At 32.8% G+C, this 18,469-nt stretch overlaps 1 protein-coding gene across 1 annotated transcript in view; it reads left to right on the top strand.

Moving 5' to 3' along the window:
* Positions 1 to 16,460: 16,460 nt before the first annotated feature.
* Positions 16,461 to 18,469, top strand: part of LOC145278034 (salivary peroxidase/catechol oxidase-like) — a 39,593-nt gene continuing 37,584 nt past the window's right edge. The window contains exon 1 of the mRNA XM_080130252.1: positions 16,461 to 16,597. Coding sequence (XP_079986378.1) covers positions 16,557 to 16,597 — 41 coding nt within the window. The 5' untranslated portion in view covers positions 16,461 to 16,556. The remainder of the gene's footprint in view (positions 16,598 to 18,469) is intronic.

Below are 18,469 nucleotides of genomic sequence, written 5' to 3' on the forward strand. Positions count from 1 at the left end.
TGACCTTTACTCCTGATCTTAAATGGGACACATACATTAAATCCGTTTCCAAGGTCGCTGGAAAAATGGTGGGATCCTTATATCGATCCAGTAGATATATCACTGCTGCTGCAATTCTCTATCTATATAAGAGCCAGGTACGTCCAAGGATGGATTACTGCCTACACATCTGCGCAGGAGCTGCTAGAAAGGACTTATCCTGCCTTGATATAGTTCAAAATAGACTTTGTAGCCTTGTGGGGGATGTCCTTTTTTCTTCCCTGTAACCTTTTTCTCACAGAAGAGATGTTGCGAGTTTGTCTCTGCTTTATCGTTATTTTCATGGCAGGTGCTTGGCTGAGCTCCATTCTATGGTCCCCCTTCGCCAAACTTTCACAATAAACACCCGTCTAGCAGAAAACACTATCACTAGTTTCCCCCACTGTTTATCTGCGCCTAAACCTAAGCGTAGATTCCATGAGCAAAGCTTATTTCTTAGAACTGCACGCCTATGGAATTGTCTTCCGTTTTTCTGCTTTCCAGCTGACTACAATATGGTCGTGTTCAAGTCTAGTTTTTGGTGAGCCGTACCATATAAGTTAACAAATTTACCGAATCTCCATTACTAACGGTTACTATATTGTCCAATTTCTTCTGTACACTCTTTAACCCTTATCCTCGAGAGGCCTCTTCGCCTTGATAAGTGGTGATGCCTTTGTAAAAAAAAACAAAGAAAATACAATTGGGAAAATTAGGCAAAAACAAATTGTTTTGGTTTTTGCCAGATTTGCGTTCAAAAATAAAAATAAAACATGTAATAATAGCTATTACCCGTGCGAGCCATAAGAAAAATTTGGGGGAATCAAGCAACTCCCTAAAAAAATGTAAATAATAGCGAGTACCCGTGCGAGCGCAAAAAATAGCTGCATTAGGCAGAAGAAAAAGAGGTGCAAAAATAGGAAACGCTTTAGTCGACAGGCCTACGGCAAACTTACGACGTCACGAGCCTCGAAATAAAGCCTTTAAAACGTGAGGCGTGAATGACTCTGCAACGCCTTTAAAACGTTCGTATCGAGAATAGCGCTGACCGCTCTTTGCAAAGAACGGTCCAGTTGACGGTGAATAAAATTATACCGATTTTGGTAGGGCTGTTGTACAAATGTTCTCGAACCATGTAATCATTAAACAATACTCGGTCAGTCCATATCAGTAACTCGATTAATGTAAACAGAAGTTTATCTACTGTGAAATTAAACCAGCATTTTATTTTTATTGATCAATGTTTTTAAATTTAAATTATAAAACAAAACACACATTTTATAATTGTAAAGCGTCAGCCTGCATTATTTCTTTTCGAGAACAATATCTACTGTAAAAGTAAACCAGCAATTTATTTTTTGTTAATCAATGTGTTTAATTTTAAATTATAAAATAAAACTCATAGACAGTTTAAAGGCTTCCAATGCACAATAATTCCGGATCTTGACTGTAATAATCGCATAATCAGTTTTTTTTTGTTTTTATTTAGCGCATACAAAAGAATTTAAGTAAGTTGTGCTTTAAAAAAAAAAGAAAAGGCTTGTTAGAAAAGGAAGAAGGAATCAAACGTTTTAGACAGGTTAAAGGCTTCCAAAACACACAAAAGCCGGGCCTCGACTTTAATAATCGCGCTGTTTTAAATTATTTAATCAGTGTATAAAGAAAGAATGTCAGTAAAGCGTAATTTAAAAAAAAAAACGGTTTATCTAGCTTTCAGAAAAGGAAGAAGAAATAATGGCTATCAGCGTGTGATGATGTGCCGGAAAACAGTATGTACGGTGTATGTAAATACAAAAGATGTAGTGCAGCAGTATAAGAAAAGTTAACATGTACGATATATTTAATGTAAAAATGAAAGCAGTCGTAGCTTATGAACATGTTTCGATGTGTTAATGTGTTTGTAATTGGAAGATTTTATTTAAAACGTGAGCATCTTGTATAGAGGGAAGCCATGTTTGTACATCTCTGGAGTGTTCGTTTTTGTAGGAGGATTTACATTCTGGAATGAACGAATAGTCAATTGTCAGCCAATGAGATTTGGTGGAATGTGAGAAGGAAGAAATCGTTATTTATCTATGTATTGGAATCGTTAAATGGAAAGATTTAGTTTATGTATATGAGCCAGATAATAAGGGTGCAAACCCATATCTGACCAAAATACAGAATACCTCCCGGTGTTGACTGGGAGTGGTAGGAGTACTTTATATTTAGAGGGAAAAATAGAAACTAATTTCAATATAGATGGTTGCGACTGTGATGACGTTGCGGCTAGGAGTGTATGTAGGATTTTACTATAACGAATAAGTAACATAATATAGTGGCTAATAATAAATTGTTAGGTAGCAAACCTAGTGCACTTTTGTCCAGAGTGGAATTTCTGCAATCAAATTATTATATATGGAGATATTGAAAATAATTCAGTATAGTTTATACATCGATTCTGGTACCTGATTGGTTCGTTCTTCTCTCCCCTGGCTATAAATATAATCGTCCAACTCTGCAATTTTACCACTATACAGGGTGTTCCACAAGTCGTGAGCACATTTGGACATTAAATATCTGAAACACTATTAAAAATCAATATATAATCATTAATATTAAAGTTGAAATTTAGCTTTAAAATTGTGTCACTTTCAGTAAACATATATAGTACAATAGATATAAAGTATTTAGATTTGTCCAAGACGCCTGGAACACCCTGTAGTGTGCAAAAAATATTGCAACACTATAGGTTTAAACATAGAAAAGAATATACTGCCTAATACTACAGCAAATAACCTATATATATAATCTACGATATTCATGTCACTTTTTATGTAATTACAGGATTAATATGTCGTTTAAAAACACACAATTAAAACCCATTGTCTTGAACTGAACTCTATTTATCTTTCAAACGATTTAAAAAGAAAAAGGTGGATCTTAGGGTTACCTATGAAAGACTCTTAACTCTCGCTTCCCTTATTTTGGCCTTTTAGTCCGCACATCTCATGATCAATGTTTCTGACAAAGGAGGAAGTATTGCTGTTTAGGGGTTGAGGTTTATCCGTCTTACACTTAGCGATGACTAGAGTTTGACTTTGAAGTAGTATTTTTGTATATATTTAACTCCTTACATCAAGTGGCTTCATGATTTGCCCAGAGTGCTTTCCCTAAATTTACTTTACTTAGTGACAGTAATAATACTACCGCAAATAATCTATACATATCAATCTACGATTAATAACTACAGATCGATATGCCGTTAAAAACCAACCGAACAATAAACTAAAACGTACTGTCGGTTATCTTTAAAAAAAATATTTTAGTTTGTGACAGTAGGAAGGTCTCACTTTAGTGAAATAGCAAATATTACACCTGACTAAAATAAAATCGTCTAGATCTTTGTAATCATACTGTTATAGCATAAATATATTGTAAAGTTTAAGTAAAACAAAACATACGACCTAATATAACTATCAATAATCTATACATATGAATCTACGACAAGAAAAAAATCATAATATTACAAGATCTATAAAAAAAAAATCAATAAACCAACCACTACTTGTAGTGGACTCTGTTTATCTTTCAAAGTAGTTGAGTTATTTAGAGTGGGACGGTCTCACATATTAATGGTCATAATAAAAGAAAATTGAATCATCATCTCAAGTGTCACTTGTTGACATCCAATTTTTTATATTACGTAACATTATTTATGACTGTGCATTCATCTGTTCTCTCTTCCACTTTTCCCTCTCCTCATCTTCGATATTGCCATAACTATTATTATTTATTTGCCGTATATATTTTTCATATATATATATATGTTTGTATATACCTTTATTCATATATACGTATATATACATATATTTTTTATTTTGTTTACAGAAAGTTTAGATATGGTAAGACATTGGTACCGTCGGTTTTAAACTCGTTTAAGGATTAACGTAAAATTCTGTAGATTTAGACATAAAGATATATTTAAGTTAAGAATTTATAGTTTGAACCAAAAGGAAAATAATTATATTTATTTCCTGAATCCATGGATTTTTAATAATGACTCATGTCATCAAAGAAAATGAAATACAATTAGCAAAATTATCAGTTATGAATAAACATATATTTTGCTCATCAGCACATATATTGAGAAAGGTATTTAAAATGTATTTAAAAGTCATGTTTATTGATAGTTGACAAGTTTCATTTCCTCCGATGATATGAGCCATTTTTGAAAATCCATGGATTAAAGAAATAAATATAATTCTTTTCCATATATTCTTTGTTTCAAGCAATACATTCTTAATTTGAATTTATTTTTATGTATATTTTAATCTACAGAAATTAACTTCAATCCTTAAACTTATATTTACTCTATTTTTATATACTGAGTTTTACTTTTGGGGGCTATGATCGTCTTGAAAATATCATCTCACTGTAATATTTGATAAGACATTTCACTTGATTATCTAATCTGTTATTTACTTCATTTAATGGCAATCGACAATACCCTCACTATCGAACAATCATGAGGTTGTTTGCACGGCAACTGAGAAAGCTAACATGCTTGCCCGTCAGTTTACCTAAACTCTATTCCCTCTCTGATTTTCCTCTGCGGACAGAACCCACGGTAGATAATCACGCCTTCCCAAGTACATGATATTATAAAAAAAACATAGACACCTCAAAAGCATGTGGACCTGACCTCATCCCAGCTGTGCTATTAAAAAAATGCTCCGTTGAGGTCGCTCTTGTTCTCTCTAAACTCTTTAATAAATGCCTTAACGAATCTTACTTTCCTGGCTGCTGGAAAACTGCTTCTGTGCTACCAGTTTACAAAAACTCTGGCGAAAGATCTAACCCATTAAATTATCGCTCAATTAGTTTCCTCCCTCTTTTCGCCAAAATATTTGAGTCCTTAATTAATCAAGCTCTAGTCCACCACCTTATAGCTGCTAAACTTCTGTCAGATCACCAATATGGATTTAGGCAAGCCCGTTCTACTGCAGATATTCTAACTGTAATCTCTGAACGTTTATACCAAGCACTGGATAAGACAGGGGAGGGGGAGTAGCCCTAGAAATATCTAGGGCTTTTGATAGGGTATGGATCGATGGTCTTCTCATGAAAATAAAATCGTATGGTATTACTGGACGAATGCTTAGCATAATTAGTTCCTTCTTAAAGGAGAGAAGAATCCAGATTGTCCTCGATGCGCGTACGTCCAAAAAATTTGATATAAATACGGGTGTACCTCAGGGATCGATCCTTGGACCTTTATTATTTCTGATATTCATAAATGACTTACCTGATAAAGTTGTCTCTGAGATGGGTATATTTGCCAATGACACCAGGCTCTATAGCAGGCACGTGGGGAAAACTAATAAGCACGTATCTAAGGTAATCGTCGAAACCCTAGAGGAAGATCTTCAGTCTGTAGTGGAATGGGGTCATAAATGGATGGTAACGTTCAATGCTGCGAAGACAAAGCTAGTTTCCTTTAATGATTACATGAAACCTTATCAACCACAAATAGCTATGGCTAGAGATATTTTAGCTCAGAGCACTTCGTTCAAGCTTCTTGACTTAACGTTCACAAGAAAACATGAGTTGAAATAGATATATTGAGATCGTTGCTAAGGCTGCTGCAAAGAAGGTGGGCTCTCTCTATCGTGCTAGAAAGTTACTTACGCCTGAAATTATCCTGTACCTCTACAAAGCCACTATTCGCCCATGTATGAAATACTGCTGTCACATTTGGGCTGGTGCATCTGCTACTAGTCTCTCACTCCTGGACGGGGTCCAAAAGAGAGTCGCCAACCTAATAGGTCCTGAACTGTCATCTAAATTCATGCTGAATGCTCTGACGAACTACAAGCACTTGTACCCCCTCGACATAAATACCTCCGACAAACGCGGCAAGCAGCAAAATCCCACCCTACACAGTTGAGATCCCCAGATGTAAGAAATACTTTTATTCTAATAGCTTCTTCCCCAGAACTGCAGGACTTTGGAATTCTCTTCCAGTTTCCTGTTTCCCCAACTGTACTGACATGCAGAAGTTCAAGTGTAATGTGGACAGACATCTTGCTGCTAAACTCCCTACATAGTACCCCTGGAATTTAGGTCCCCAATAGTAGCCCTCTACATCAAAGTGGCAATATGCCTTGTTTTTTGTAATAAAAATTATATATATATATATGTGTGTGTGTGTGTGTGTGTGTGTGTGTGTGTGTGTGTGTGCGTGCGTGTGTGCGCGCGCGCGCGCGTGTGTGTGTGTGTGTGTGTGTGTGTGTGTGTGTGTGTGTGTGTGTGTGTGTGTGTGTGTGTGTTCCAAAAGTGTCAATATATCACACTAAGGGCGAGAGGTACTACTTGGAGGTTGATATGACATTTCCTGTGTTTTGATTTTTATGTATATTTAATGCTGGCTCATACCTTACTGTTATAAGGATATTCAAACATGCAAAGAACTATATATAAAATATCAGTGAAGTGTCGAAACTATTGTACGCTTTTTTAGTAAATAAAACCAGAACTTTTTTTTAATGAGTGTTTGTCACCAGTTAAGCGGTATTTTATAACAGTATGCATAGCTCTAGTGTTGTACTATTGAGCTGCTTCATGAGCTTTTTGTTATTAATATTCATATTTGAAGATGTGTATTTGAATACACGTGCGTGTGAATTGATAGACAAAAATGTTTCTGAGCTTGAAAAATGAAGTTTGTTTCGGTTGAAAATGTAAATTATCTTTATTAATAAAACAGTAGATGTGTGTATGTGTGTGTCTATGTGTCTATGTTAAAATAAATAGCTGATAAACTCTCTAACTTGTCACGTAACACTGAAATTTCAAGGAAATAGTTATTAAACACCAAGGATGGTTTATAACGCGTAAAATCCTCGATTGGGTGGACGAATAACACGTACAGAAATATGTCGGCAAGTAGAAATGCAAAATGCTTATTTAAACTTGCCGAAATATTTCTATTACTTATGCGCATGCGCAAATTCATTCTTAGCTTGTAGTGGTTTCATTTTAAATCTTTTTCATCTATCTCTCGATAGCTCAAACGGTAGGGAACATCGCTGGATCGATAAATGTTTGGGTTTCGATTGATTGATTTGGCATTAGAGCTTTGAAAGAGAATTTAATAGGAAATGTGGCGAAGGATGAACTCGAAAGTAACTTTGACTTTTTCGGATCCTTCACGACTATACGTGTAATTAAACTCATATGCTGATGCCTGCTTGCGTGTTGTTAAAAAGAGAAGGTTTAAGGATTGGCAGAAAACTTCTTTTTTTTTGCAATGTCGGCAAACGAAGCTAATAGTTATTAAGAAGACAATCTGGCGCGTCCGACGTAAGTTCGGAGTTGCTATTCGATAATATGCTAAACCGAAATCAGCAATGAGGGCAATGCATCACTGAAGATCTACTGTTACATGTGTGAAAAATGTATTTCATTATATATATATATATATATATATATATGTATATATATATATAAAATAGATTCACTGATTGATGTAATAAGTGATTGATTTTGTGCTACGAAACAGATACTGTCAAGAATTGTAAGTGTCAACTGAATTAAAGGAATAAATTGTAAGATGTTCAACATCATGAAATTTCGAATATAGACTTTTCCATTCATTACATATATATATATATATATATATATATATATATATATATATATATATATATATATATATATATATATATTCCAAAAATTGAGAATAATTGAATTTCACCAAGGGTCGTTGATAGTGCTCAATCTAAGAGAGCAAATTATTATTATTATTATTATTATTATTATTATTATTATTATTATTATTATTACTATTATTATTATTATTATTATTATTATTATTATTATTATTATTATTATTATTATTATTATTATTTATGTAAACACAGTCATATGTTGCTACGATGTGCAGACCGTTTAAATCATCAGGCAAGAGAAATTAAAATACAAAAATTAAAAAGGTTCAAAACCATTTTCAAATTTTGAGGAGAGAAGATATGCCATTACTGGCGTGAAGCAAAGTTAAAGTTCTTATGGATTGAAATTAATTACAAACATCCCATTTCCATTAAAAAAGGGGGTTTAGAAGGATAGTTTAAGGGCAAAGTCAGAGAGTGTGATAAGAAGGGAGGGGTAATATAAAGATATAGAGGGGGATAGGAATACATTAAGAGGAAGAAAAGAAGAAGGGAGGAGTAGAAACAGTTGGCATGTAACTAATGAAGATGTCAGACGACGATATTAACAATAATATAATTTCAGGTCATTTAAAAGTGTTTTAACTATAGAAATTTTTTTTAACTAAATTGGGTCATATTGTCTATTAATAAAACACGGTGTTATATCTTTTGCTTTGAAATTAACGTTGACTTTTTCCAGTTATATCGGATTGGATATTTATTTAATTTATATCTTAATAAGTTAGAATATTTAAGCTTATTAAATAGTAGTTATTTAAGCTTTTATTTTATTTCCATTACACACATAAATATACATATATACACATGCACATATAGATACGCACACAAATACACACGTGTATAGATATACCCACACGACCACACACTCATAAGCATGTGTACATGTATAGATGGTGTTTTAAATTTTTATTCATTTATATAAATATTAATGTGTTTATTATTATTATTTTCTTATATATATTAGTTTTTTTATTGTGATTCCTAATTATTATTATTTCTTATTTCATTTCTTTTATTCTTTTTTATTAAAACTTATTAATTGTTTTATTTAAGTTTTCGTATATAAAGGATGTATTTTAATTTAAATAATTTTCGAAGGATTTTCCAACGGATTTTAAAATTCCCCTACGGTCAACTTTGATTTCTACAGTTTGATAGTCTTTTCCGAAATTATATAGTGCATTTTTAGGAACTTAATTTATCCCTATAAAAACGTCATTTCTTCTTAGAATTTTATATATCTTTGAAAGTATGTAATTTAAATTATATTATTGGAACTCTTTAGTTGGATAATTTCCCATATATATTAGGGAATGGGTACCGTGAAACTATTTAAACCGATATATTAAGTACGAGTGTAGTACTGCAAAAAGTATATTAGAGAAATAACGATTGGGTATTAATTTTAGTAATATTGGTTAGCTTGGTATAATTATGGAAAATTGATATTTTAGGCTTATTTAGTTATTAGTGGTAGATTTAAATAAATGGGATACTTAATTATATGGGTGTATTAGGCGTATTATTTATAAAACCAAACATCATATACACATACAAATATATATATATATCAATTTATACGACATACATACACACATACAATAGCATATATATGTGTAGACAAATATACACATATGCAAATATACACGAAAATACACAAATATACCGCATGCAGATGTTCTATCGTCTTAGTTGGTTGTATCAAATCAATTATTAATTTGTATCTTGATAAGTTAATATATTAACGCTTATTAAATAATAGTTAGTATAACTTTTAGTATACTTAGATATATACACGCATGCACACATATAGATATATATACATGTATATATAAACACTAATATGTTCATGTATATCTTTTGTTATAAAGACCATTTATCTACCTATGCATCTGTGTATATATTTATAGTATTTAGTTTTTTACTATTATTCATAATTATTATTATTTACTTATTTTTTAATATATAAGAAGAGTGTATTTTTATCAGAGTCTCATATCCAAATTATTTTCAAAGATTTTCTAAAGAAACTTAAAATACATTTAAAATCATCTGTAATATCTACTATTTGAAAGTCTTTTCTAAAGGTCTATATTGTTTTATTTTTAGGAATTTAAATCATTTTAATAAAACAACCATTTTTTTTTTCTTAATTCATTGTATATGTTTGGGAGCATAGTTCGATATATGTTGGGAATAAAAGTAATTAAACATTTAAATCAATATATTAAGTGCGAAATAAAATAAAACGTGTTAGGAGAAAAACCTTCGAGTTTGGCTATTTATTTTATAGAGGGTGTTAGGTAACTGGTATTTTAGGTTTATCTAGTTGTTAGTGGAACTTTTAATTAATTAAGATGTCTCATACAAAAAATATCGAGTATTCATATATACAAACCCATGTATATAAAACCACAAAATATAAAAAAAATATTCATACTTACACTTACATATACATATAACTATAAAAATACATATGCATACATATGCATATACATACAAATATATACATACTAAAACTATATATACAATCACCCATATAACACATATACATATATATAAATATCAATACACAGACAAATACATATATACACGTATACCCATAAATACATGTGTATATACAAATACACATAAAAACACACACACACATACATATATATATATATATATATATGTGTGTGTGTGTGTGTGTGTGTGTGTGTGTGTGTGTGTGTGTGTGTGTGTGTGTGTGCTTGTTTTTTGTTTTGTTTTTTTTTTTGTTAGCGATACTTTCTTGAATGAATTCAAGTATTTATACGAAAGTGCATTTTTACCTAAATGCTTGTTGGGAATAATTTTCCCATTGACCAATCTGGTACCCCCTTTAATTGGGAGCGGCATATATATTATTTTTTTAAATATAATTATATATATATATATATATATATATATGCATACATATAAATACTCAATAAACATGTATATGCCTAGAGTATGTAGATTATCTATTGTTTTGGTTAAATTATAGATTTTATTTTCCGAATATGGATAAAGTAAAAATAAGAGGTTATATAAAAATTACTAAGAAGATGTTGTTCATAATGTCTGCAGTTTATGGAAGTTTCTAACCTTTTATTGAGTAACTTATCCCTGTCTTTAAATCGTATGATAAATAATTTCTCCGAAAGACAAAGGTAACATTGGCAGCAAAGTGAGGAACATGCTTTAGCTTTTTTCAGAATATTCCTTTCTATGGTCGGTGTTAATTTTTTTTTTTTTAATAAGTTCCTTATAGTATACTGAAAGTATTAATTTTACTGTTGGGATATTCAAATGAACTTTTATGTAACCGTTCCTTGAATGTATTACCGGCCATACCAATATAGTATTTACTACTATTTGGGTTGTCTTTCGTTGAGATTTTTGTACTGTATACTACTGATGTTACTAAGCAATTTACATTCAATGGACATTCATGTTTATTTCTACAATTACAAGATTTTGTGGTGCTATTTTTATTTTTATGCCAGCCATGGCATATTTCCTCTCGTAAAAATTTTAAAATGGCCTTGAACCTTTTTAATTTTTGTATTTACATTTTTCTTGCCTGATGAGATCAGATATGTTTGAAAAGATCTGCACATCGGAGCAAAATATGACTGTATTTACATAAATAATAATAATAATAATAATAATAATAATAATAATAATAATAATAATAATAATAATAGAGCGAGGAGAGAGCGCCAGCCAGACCTCGGTTGGACAAGTGCAAAGAGAACTGGAACTTTGGCGAGGTTTAATGCCACTCAGATTCCAGTATAAACCAATGGCCACTGCCGGCGAGAAATCAATGGTACCAGACTGTTGCGATAATGCAAATTCATTTGCAAATGCTATCGAAGGAGGTGGAGAGAGCTGGACGTCTGGGGAGACTTGTTGTCACTCAGCCTCCAGAGAACACCACAGGTTTCCAATCAGATCGTTTGTTGACTTGTGTGAAAGCTCCATGTGAGCCAATAATAATAATAATAATAATAATAATAATAATAATAATAATAATAATATATGTATATATAATTTTTTCTTATGCTATTCTAAGCTTAAGCTTAATTTTTAGACATTTTCTAGAATGAAAATCATATAATGAATGATGACCAAAATTGAAATGAGGTTTATGGATATAAGATATCGTTATATTTCTATAACGGAACATAAAGTGGTGCCAAACTATTTTGTTTGAAGAATTCATTTTACGCATTCTAGGAAGTTACAGTAAACGAAAAAGGTAAAAAAAAAATATATACCTAATTACAAAATAGAATTCTAAGCAAACGGATTCCCAAACACATAAATGCTAAGTAATATTAAAATAAATATCGTAATTATTAAAGAACCTTAAATACAGAATTTCCATGTGATTCTTATTTGTTACAATAAAATGTTCTTTTTTAAGACCAACGGGTACAACGATGTTATCCGTTTCCTATACATTTTGCCGCCATTAAGAAATAATGTGAATTCAGAATATGCTTAATCGTGATCGCTCATCATCATCATCAGCATCAGCGTCGCCGTCATCGTTGTTGTCATCCTCATCCTTGTCGTCATCGCTCAAATCGCGTTTATGTTATGTGTTGGAAGTCCTGGAAATGAAGAATTTTCAGCGGGTAGCTGTTCTGTACAGGTCCTGGACTTTATAATTTCGAAAACATAGAGCAAAAGATCCTTCTCGTGTTTACACGAAAACGTTATGTGCTGGAATGCTAAAAAATTACATTGAAGCAATTCTGGTTTCTGATTTGTCGCTAGCGGAACGTGGATTAATTTGATTCGTCAGTTCCTATCGGCAGCGTTTATAAATAGAATCTCCCAACTTTCAGGGATAATATTCCCGTTCTCGCCAAACTTTCACGAAAAACACTCATCTAGCCAAAACCACTATCAATAATTTCCCACACTCTTTATCTGTGCCTAAACCTAAATGTAGATTCCATGAACAAAGCTTCTTTCTTAGAACTGCATGCCTGTGGAATTCTCTTCCGATTGCCTGCTTTCCAGCTGACTACAATCTAATTGTCTTTAAGTTCAACGTAAACAAGTTCTTGATGAACCGTTCCCTTAAGTAATCCAATTTACAAAATTCCAACTACTTATGTTTACTTACATTGGTTAATGTATACCCATTAATCCTTATCCTCAGGTGGCCTCAAAGCTTTCATAAGTGGCGATTCCTGTGTAAAAAAACAAAAAAACTGTGTTCATTTTTAAAGTGTCAATGTAAGTCAGGTGGGTCTATGGGAGATCATGGCCAAATTTGGATGTCTTGATAAATTTATCTTAATCGTCAAACAATTTCAAGTTGTGATGATGCCTTGTGTTATAGAGGATGAAGAGACTTCTAATAATTTCTCACTCAACGGCGGTATTAAACAGGGATATGTATTTCTTTACATGATGTTCTCAGCGATGCTGACTGGTGCATTTGACGAACAATACCAGAAAGAAGGCGTCAATTACCAAAAATATAACATATTGTTGATCATTTTTCTGAGGTGTGTAACAAAATTTGGCTGACTATTAATATACAAATGCCGGGGTAATGTGCCAGCCTGCTCTTAAGAAACGATATAAAGAATCCAAAATCTCGTTTCAAGGAGACAACCTTAAAGGTGTGAACTAGTTCATTTACGTAGGCATGGCCCTCTCAAGGCAGTGCACATATACACACAAACTATGAAGTCCATTGCAGGATAATGAAGGCTAGTGCGACCTTTAGACCTTCTCGGTCCAATATGTGGGAGGGTAGATTCAGGTAAAAACGAAACTCAACAGTTCTGTGATTTTCACCATCCTCATGTATGCCTGCAAAACTTGGGCCGCATTTGCTAGACATATTAAGAAACTGAACTATGTTCAAATCACCTGCCTACGTAGATTGATGAAAATCAAATGGCAAGACAATATACCAGACACAGAGCTTTCAGCTCAATCAAGCCGATCGTCAGTACGTACCATGCTGCAACAGTGTCAGGTTCGTTGAGCGGGTCATATATGCCGCATGTCAGATTCAAGACCACTAAAATATCTTCTTTGCGATGAGCTGTACAAATGAGAAAAAAAAGTAACAGTCGGGTTAAGTTATCCATTTTAAAAGTAACACTCTGGTTAATTTATGCATTTTAAAGGTGACACTGGGTTAATTTATACATTTAAAAAGTAACACTCGGGTTAATTTATGCATTCTAAAAACAACACTCCGGTTAGTATATACATTTAAAAAGTAACACTCGGGTTAATTTATGCATTCTAAAAATAACACTCCGGTTAATATATACATTTTAAAAGTAACACTCGAGTTAATTTATGCATTCTAAAAATAACACTCAGGTTAATATATACATTTAAAAAGTAACACTCGGGTTAATTTATGCATTCTAAAAACAACACTCCGGTTAATTTATACATTTAAAAAGTAGCACTCGGGTTAATTTATGCATTCTAAAAATAACACTCCGGTTAATATATACATTTTAAAAGTAACACCCGGGTTAATTTATGCATTCTAAAAATAACACTCAGGTTAATATATACATTTAAAAAGTAACACTCGGGTTAATTCATGCATTTTAAAAGTAACACTCAGTGTGTCGATTAAATTAAAAAAAAAACAGTCCAGCGTGTCTATTAAGTAACACTCGGTGTATGTTAATTTTTTTATCAGTACCAGTTGAGTATGTCTATTCATTTATAAAGTAACACTTTAGTGTGTTTATTTATTTGAAAAATAACACTCGAGTCTGACTATTAAGTAATAGTGAGATGTGTGTATTTATTTTCAATATAAAACTTATGTATGTCAAGTTATTTTAAAAGGTGTTTCTGTTTTTGTTTTTTTAATAATACTCAGTGTTTCTATTTTTTAAGTAACACTCGGGTGTTCTATCAATTTTAAAAGTAACACTCCTTAACACTTACCCTCAAGAGGCGTTTGAGTCTTGTAAGAAAAACACTCGGTTGTTCCTATTCATTGGAAAAGCAACGCCTATGTGTCGATTAATTTTTAATGTAACACTCGGATGTATTTATTCGTTTAAAAGGTGACGTTCTTACTCTACGTACGAAACATGAACGTAATATTTCATATCGGCACTGTTTGTAGCGGGTTCTATACCTACACTATTGCATAAAACATGTTTTTCTTATGCTTGACTCGAGTTTTCTCCCCAATAACTTTACTTGGTGCTACTGCTTTTGGCACGAAAAATATACGCCTAGGCACGACAATTGCTCCTTATTTATACGATTTAGGCACGTCATGTTATTTGAGCAACCTGTGACTACAGGCAACTACTGAATCTATATTCAAGCAATCTCAGCACGTAACAACAAAACAGTTAGTCACAATATTCGGCTGTCGTCACAAGTTGATCCAATGTAAGCCGTACGAATATAGAAGAAGCAGGAGCACGTGTCGTGCCTCGTCGTCCATTTGGCGTGCCTATATTGGTGGTGCATAAACTGTGATAATATCAGAGTACCTCCTTTCGAGTGTATGAATGTGAGTAAGAAAGAGGAAATGACGTGTGGTATAAGAAAGGAGAAATCGGTTTGTCGGTAGAACAATGGAGAGGAAGTTGTTCACCGGGGTAGACAAAGGAAGTTGAATCGGATTGTTAGCCAGCGAGTGGCGAACAAAATGACCGAACAATGGATGGAGACATATTTACAGTTAGTTTGCGCGCACATTGGGGGTGTTACAATGAGTTTTTCGACAGTCCACGACATTTGTGGAAGATTTGCGACAGTTAATCGCGGCTACAAGTTAAAGACATTGTCCAGTTTTCGACAGTTGGTGGCTCAGAGATCCCCTGAGATAGATCAGACAGATTGAAGCTAAACAAGAGTAGATCTGACCAAAAAGAAAATCGCTGGATACCGACGCAACCAGACAACTATCAACGGACGTTTGGAGTTCCCATTTTATACGTTACGTGACGGTATCACGCACACACACACACACACATACACACACACACACATACACACACACACACAGCTAAACTGTTTTGCATCAAGAACTCGTCTTGTGTTGTCTTATCATCATGCGATCAGGAATGATGATCACCGGGTCACAATCTAGTGCAATTAGTTTAAAAATAATTTTGTAATTATCGTATTAAGAGAATACATTGGTCCGAGAAGAAAATCACCGGGAAGTTACATGACCGGACAGCTAGCGATAGATAAAATTTGAGGTTCTTTTTTTTTACGTTACGTGAGAGTATTGCACAGACACATACAGAGAGCGAGGGGGGCTTAACTAATTTATATCAAGTACTTGTCTTGTGTTGTTTTATCAAATCGCGATTATTGAGCCAATAAATAGTAAAACACTTACTTTAGTTAATAAAAAAGGTCTTACGTTTTTAAAGGCGTGTTCATTTAACCTTATGTTAATAAAACCATTTTAATAAAACATTTATTTTTAAATGATCAAGTTGGAAAATTTAAAAAAAAATAATCATCTTGACGTCCGATTTCAATAATATACAACGAAAACATTTTCAGCTTAAAATATTATTTATGATCACGATTTTGCCTCTTCTCCCTCCCACTTGTTTCTTTTTCTGGTCTTCGATATCGTCATAACATTAAAGGTTTATTTGCTCTTTGTTTGCTTGAGTTTTATATCGGTTTTATTTCGCTCATGAATTGATAGCCGTAAATGCAATAAGTATTCAATTGCTGGGTGACTACAGTTAAGAGGGCTCCTTCAACGAAAGAACGTGATTTCGGGTGTCATAAAACGAGACAAAAGTTTACTATAAAAAGACAGACGCGATGTGCAAATGGTCACAGAAGACTCAAAACTCCAAAATGCGGTGAGTATTTTCACAACTTCTAAGCCTTCTCTTATTAGAAAAATACCGAGCTGTCTATCCGACCACACTTTAACCCATTAGACCCCAATGTGTTATAAATAAGAACACCAAATAATTTCTTTTTAAATTCTATAAGATAATATAAAACAGTATTGCTTATAATATAATTACTATGGAGGAAGGATAAAATTAATCTATATTCTTCGTATAAAATTAAATTTGATCATTTTAATATTTGGCATTTATGTCTATTATTTACCTATTAAGTTCAAGTGCCCTATAAATAGAGCTAGGGCAACAGCATATTCTTTTCATTATTTTGACTCTAGAGTGTGTATCCGTTGATATGTTATATGCTTTTATATAGAGATGTGGTTCTCGATTAATTAAGTGTGCCAAACTATGTCGGATATATACTCGAGAGTCAAAACAAAGAAAAGAATATGCTGTTGTCATAGACCTAGTTATAAATAAGACACCAAATAATTTCTTTTTTAAAATATTGTAAAATGATATAAAATAGTACTGTTTAATTGCTATGAAGGAAGGATAAAATCTATATTATATTTCTCTTAGTCTGTCTGTTTGTTTGCCTGTCTATCTGTTCGATTTTTCTCAGAAAACTACTAGGCCGACCAAGCTGAAATTTTGTATGGACCTTTGTTATGCAACGAACTTAGCGTTATGGTATCTGTTCGATGCGCAGTAAGGGATTAATAGAGATCTGTATTTAAGTTCCATTTTTCTCAGGACCCACTGGACCGATCTGACTGAAATTTCGTATGGATCTTTGTTATGATAAAGTGCAGCGAACTAAGTATTTTAGTATCCGTTTGATGCAGAGTTAGGGACTAATACGATTAGTATGTTCGTTACATTTTCTTTTAAATTACTGAGCCGATCTGAGAGAAATTTTGTATGGACTTTTGTTATCATAAGGTGCAGCGAAGTAAGTATTATGGTATCTCTTCTATGTACAATTAGTGATTAAAGTTGAAATTTAATTATAAAATGATCATAAATTTAACCATATTAAGACATCAATTTGGCATAAACCATTCATTCTAAATCAATAGGATATAACTTTTGCCTGTTTTTAACGGGCTAAAAAGTCTAGTTCATCTATATTTATCAACTTTTCTTTGGGAGTTGTTTGAACCCTCGGAAGAATTCTTATGAAATTTGCTAAAATTCTATTTGTTCGATGATGTAGGAACTTATCTGTATGGTATCAAACTACGTGCATGTATTGCCTATCTTTCTATAATATAAATCTCACCTGTCTGTTTAAATGTATGTATGTATGTATGTATGTATGTATGTATGTATGTATGTGTGTATGCCTAAAACTTTCGATATAGGCGACGGATTCTCACGAGATCGGTATAATTTTGAACCTCGGCCCTTCGGGCGACAAATATCAAAAGATTGGCTAAAAACATTAATTTTTTACCCTCAACTGGGCACTTTTGTACAAGGAGAGGTCGCTTTTTTCGCGGATATTTTGGAAAGTCATCCCCTCTTTTCGATTGACTAGCCTTAATTTAAACCTTCGCCACTTCCGGTTTGGCGATGGATGCAATGGCAAAGATGTCACATTTTTTTTTCATCTTCTTTTCCTCCTTCGCACTACGGGTTCGAGCTTGCCTGCCTACAACCACTTTTTTTTTTTTTTTGCTCAACACACACCTCCAAGCACCTGGGCAACGCCGAGCACCCAGGCTAGTCTTATATAAAACACTATTAGTTTATGGCAAAATATACTTCATATATTAGAAACAAGATGTACTGCTGTCTGTTGTTCACACAAGTTCTCGACACGATAAATGGAAACGATGAATTTCAAAATATATTTATGTACTTCATGTCTGA

This window comes from Euprymna scolopes, chromosome 6 (assembly GCF_053919585.1).
Source record: "Euprymna scolopes isolate OS-2025 chromosome 6, ASM5391958v1, whole genome shotgun sequence".
Lineage (NCBI taxonomy): Eukaryota > Metazoa > Mollusca > Cephalopoda > Sepiida > Sepiolidae > Euprymna > Euprymna scolopes.